Genomic DNA, 5,096 nt, shown 5'->3' with positions numbered 1-5,096 from the left:
AAAGACTGTGGATCGGGGGGGGGGGAGGGGTGTACGATCTCATGGGGTGCACCTTTTTATGCTACACCGATGTTGGTTAGCCCATACATGCTTCTCTATAGTTAATAGCAATTTTGCTAGCAAAGTTAGCGAAAAATGGTAGCACGGATTTATAGGCGTGTATCAAAGAGGGGGGAAGTAAAGTAATAATAAAAAAATATATATCACGGCGCATGCGAATTTTGTGTGGGCACGCGTACTTTATATAGGTAGCTCATCTTGACCGGTAGCTCAGATTGTCAGAACATCTGCAAAGGGGATTACAGCAAGATAATAACATAGCAGTCTATCATGGTCCACTGATTCCAGTTTTAGGGCAGCGGCCGCTAGAGGGCGCATTAAGCACCTGCTCAGGCAGCTGCTCCTTTCTGTGATCGGCAGGTCCCGGACGGGGTTGCTATTGGAAAATGCAAATACACCGATATTACCCTCTCCTATTGGCCCAGGGACTTGATCACACCCCCCAAATAGGAGGTGCGGTACATTTAGATCTATAAAACTGCAGATTGCTTCGTTCAGCAGTTCAGTGTTTTAAGTCTGAGGTGCTGTGTATGAGCAAGTCAGCACTGGGACAGCCAAGCACGCTGCTAGGATATACTTTACAAGCTTAGCATATACTTTACAAGCTTAGCAATTCTGTGTAACAGAAGAGAAAACAACCCACTGCAATTAAAACGACGTAAACACTGCAGGTGTATACTTGGAGAGAAAGACAACAGCCAGCACCAGAAGTAGAGAAGAGTGACACTTGCATAACAAAACGCACGAGACAGCAGAATTCTCTGTTTCCATCTGAGAAGAGACGCTGTCTGCTCCAGCCTCTTCTGTTCAAAGTTTTGCCCGGGAGTGCAGTACTGAAGACTGGAAAGTTCCTATGGAATTGTGTCTCTCTACTACTCTGCACGCAAGAAAAAGACAGGACAATTTATCATTTATGTATTTATTATTTTAAAAGAAGGAGAAGAAGAAATCAATAACAAGAATACTACTACTACTACTAGTAAACAGCACTGGGCAACTGCACTACCCGAGCCGTATTTGACCTAGGAGGATAAGTTGCCATAAGTTGATAAATATTTATTTGTCTACTTTTAAATATACTTGTTTTAACTAGACGCTGTGCGCGCATAGGCGGTCCGTTGTCTCGAAGGACTGCTGTTGCATGGAGTGAGATGGCCTCCGACCTCGCTATGAGTACAGAGCTGCCGAACAGCCCCCTTGCCATTGAGTACGTCAACGACTTCGACCTGATGAAGTTCGAGGTCAAGAAGGAGCCCCCGGAGTCGGAGAGGTACTGCCACCGTCTCCCGCCCGGCTCCTTGTCCTCCACCCCTATCAGCACCCCCTGTTCCTCAGTGCCTTCATCCCCGAGTTTCTGCTCGCCTAGCCCCGGAGACCAGTTCAACAACAACCCCAACAACAACAACATCAACGACAACAACCCTAACCCTGCCACCAAGCCTCAGCTGGAGGACCTGTACTGGATACCCAACTACCAGCACCACCTCAACCCGGAGGCCCTGAACCTGACCCCGGAGGACGCCGTGGAAGCCCTCATCGGCAATGCGCACCACCACCACCACCATCACCACCAGGGCTACGAGGGGTTCAGGGGGCAGCAGTTCCCTGATGAGGAACTATCCGCTGCGACCGCCAGCCACCACCATCAGGCTCATCACCACCACCACAACCACCACATGCGGCTGGAGGACCGCTTCTCTGACGACCAGTTAGTGAGCATGACAGTACGGGAGCTCAACAGGCAGCTGCGCGGTTTCAGCAAGGAGGAGGTGATCCGTCTCAAGCAGAAGCGCCGGACCCTGAAGAACCGTGGTTATGCCCAGTCGTGTCGGTATAAGCGGGTCCAACAGAGGCATATGCTGGAGAGCGAGAAGTGCACCCTACTGAGCCAAGTGGATCAACTCAAACAAGACGTGGCGAGGCTGGCAAAGGAACGGGACCTGTACAAGGAAAAATACGAGAAACTGGCGAGCCGGAGCTACAGCAGCAGGGATCTCACATCCAACCAGGCGAAAAGCGCATCACCTGCCGAATTCTTCATGTGAGGGTGTTCGTTTTCTCTCTTTTTCTCTTTTTGTTTTTGCAATACCTTTGTTACAAAACTTTGCGTATTGTTATAGACTGTACACTAACTTTTAAAACTGTTTATAAATATTTTTTTCTGCTCAAGGTTTATTCAACAACAGAATTGATCTACATGTAAACCCTAGAATAAAAGTAGCCCACCTCATATTTCTCCAATCTGTTTTTGTTTCAGAAACAGTAAAATAACTAATAATAATAATAATAATAATAATAATAATATAATAATAATAATAATAATAATAATAATAAAGTGAAACGGCTGGGTGCAATAGTCGACTGTGAGCTGTCCCTTTAAACTGAAAAGTCTTAGCGAACACTTTTTGGAACTTGCAAATAATTGTAAAGGACCGAGTGAAAAAAACGAAGGAAAAAAAAACTATATGCACAATTGTCTTAATCCAACGATTTGTTTCGCTGTGTTTTTAGCACAAGCTGTTTTCAAAAACTCGAACGTCTTAAACTGCAAAACAATAAATAAATAAAAGATGGATCGGTTCTTTTTTTTGAAGACAGGACTTTATATATGTAAAAAGCAATACGATTTAACAGTGCATCTTCTGTCAAGAACACCTCTTGTTGGACTGCCAACTTCGGACGACACGAAACTAAAAAAGAAAGAGAAATGTGGTCCTATTGAGAGTCTTAAAAAACAAGACTTTTTAGAAACCCAGCATGCAGGACATGTGTGGCATTTCGAAGCCCTTTTTTCTACTAATTGACCAGGATAAGAAGCATGGCTCAATATTCGTCTTTTTGCAGCAGTTAAGTTGCGGCAGGTTGCATTCTCATTGGCCGAAGCAGAGAGATGCTTGAAAAAGCTACAATGCAACGAAGTGACTGTGGGAACTCAGCACAGAAAAGGGATGAGTGTTAACGCTATTTTCATTCTATTTTATTGTTTTAAAGAGAGAACCTGAGCCAGATTCTAGAATTATTTATGGTGTCCACTTGTAAATATGTAGAATTCATATGGGATGTTTTTTGTTTTTTTTTTCTGAGCCTTATTTTGCTTGATGCTGATTAAGAAAAAAAAGGTCTTAATAATGAAACGTTTGTATGTAACGGCATGCAAATAATATAACATATTCTAATTTAAATGAAGATGCAGAATTGTAAGAAAAGCCTAATGCACTATGCTAAAAAAATAATTGGATTACTATGTTACTGTTTTATATGACATTTGATTGCTATGCTGTTAATAAGTATTGAAAAAGGTGGATATATTAACATTATCAAAAAGTGACATGACAAATATAATAATATATGGACTGCAATCCGTTTGCTGCTAATTCTCTATGCACCATCTATTTATTCGCCCTTTATATGGATCTTCGGATTTTGACCCAGATTAAAATCATTCATGTTCGCAATACTGCACATTTTTGTGTGAAACACCAGTAGATCTATTGTAAAGGTTAACAGATCCACAGCATTTGATTTTTATTGATGCAGACTTATTTACATTCATTAAATACAATGTTGCAGGTGTGTAACCTTTTGAAAGGATGCGCAAATGCTTGTCGAAAGTGGCTTTTTTTTTTTTTTTTTTTTTTTTTTTTTTAACTGAACACGAACACATTCTGCAATGGAATCTGAGTGAATTCAACTGATCAAACTACTGTCAATAAAATATTTGAACAAATTCCCGATTCTTCTGATATTGTGGGGAAAGTTAATTGCATGTTATTGAAGCTGTTCTGAGCAAAATACTGTTACTGCTGAAATTTATTTCTGTGTTATTTCTGTGTTATAACGTGTTTCAAATTAATCTACTAAATGTACTCTCAATAATAATAATAATAATAATAATAATAATAATAATAATAATAATAATAATAATAAATTGAGGTCGCTATCTAAAGTTTGTATTTTTATTTTATTTTTTAAATCAAACTATTTAAAAATAAAATAACGAATTTATGCAAAGTAAGTGTTTAATCAATACAGATAAATAATGTTCTAGATCATTATTATTCGATATTGTGTTTTGGTTTGCAATAGGTTTCATAATAACTTTATTAAACTTGCCCTAATTAAAACGGAAATCAAAGAATAACAAAATATTTTAAAAGGCAATGAAGCAGCGCGTCACAGAGTATTTTTGCCAAATCCTTTCAAATCCCGAAAATATGTTTTTCCAAAATTGTGCTTTAGCTATTTCAAGTTATTCTCTCAACGCCAGAGCTTTTAAAGTAGAATGCTTAATTATAAGACGGGATACTTTTATATCTGTGTACATAAAGCGCTTGGAAACAAACCCGTTTCCCAACACTGCATGCGTGCTTGCCCTAATCATACGCAGTTATTTATTTTTGTATGTGTTTACAATTATGCACACTGTATAACATACATCAGTACAGCTCTAAGTTATGTTTTAATTTAAATATTGTTTTTTATTTTTTTAACACACAAACATAGGGCACAATTCATCCAATTGTTAATCTCTCAAAACTAGAAACAAACAGCTGGGGCACAATTTTGAGTCGTTCTTTTACATTTAAAACAATTGCATTTTTTTGTGTAAAGCTAGTGTCTACAGTGTTTTATCCTTAACCAAACACGCTCATTTTGCATGCATGCATACAATACATCGATAAATGCATGCACACCGTCCTTTCCAGCGCTTTTTTTTTGTTTTATCTGAACTGGTTTGTACTTTTAAATGGGTCCAGTCTTTCTATGCTATATAGATCACATATAGAATGTATAGAAGTTCTGCAATGCTAAAAAATTAAAAAAAAAAAAAAAAAAAAAAACAATAATAAAAAACACCAGAAAGGTATCTATTCACATAGAAAAGTCATGTATGAAGTAATGTATGTAGTAAGACTGACAGAAAATTCACTATACAAGAGGACATCCACCAATACAATATACACAACACACACACACGTACGCACACACACACACACACACACACACACACACACACACACACACACACACACACA

At 38.9% G+C, this 5,096-nt stretch overlaps 1 protein-coding gene across 1 annotated transcript; it reads left to right on the top strand.

Moving 5' to 3' along the window:
* Positions 1-572: 572 nt before the first annotated feature.
* LOC121312801 (transcription factor MafA-like) lies at positions 573-3,787 on the top strand. The gene has a single exon (XM_041244581.1). The coding sequence runs from the start codon at positions 1,212-1,214 to the stop codon at positions 2,103-2,105; it is 894 nt and encodes a 297-aa protein (XP_041100515.1). The 5' UTR covers positions 573-1,211; the 3' UTR covers positions 2,106-3,787.
* The last annotated feature ends 1,309 nt before the right edge of the window (positions 3,788-5,096 follow it).

This window comes from Polyodon spathula, chromosome 3, assembly GCF_017654505.1.
Source record: "Polyodon spathula isolate WHYD16114869_AA chromosome 3, ASM1765450v1, whole genome shotgun sequence".
In the NCBI taxonomy this organism is placed as follows: Eukaryota; Metazoa; Chordata; class Actinopteri; order Acipenseriformes; family Polyodontidae; genus Polyodon; species Polyodon spathula.
The sequence above is the reverse complement of the archived record's forward strand: the minus strand, read 5'-3'. Positions and strand labels throughout refer to the sequence as shown.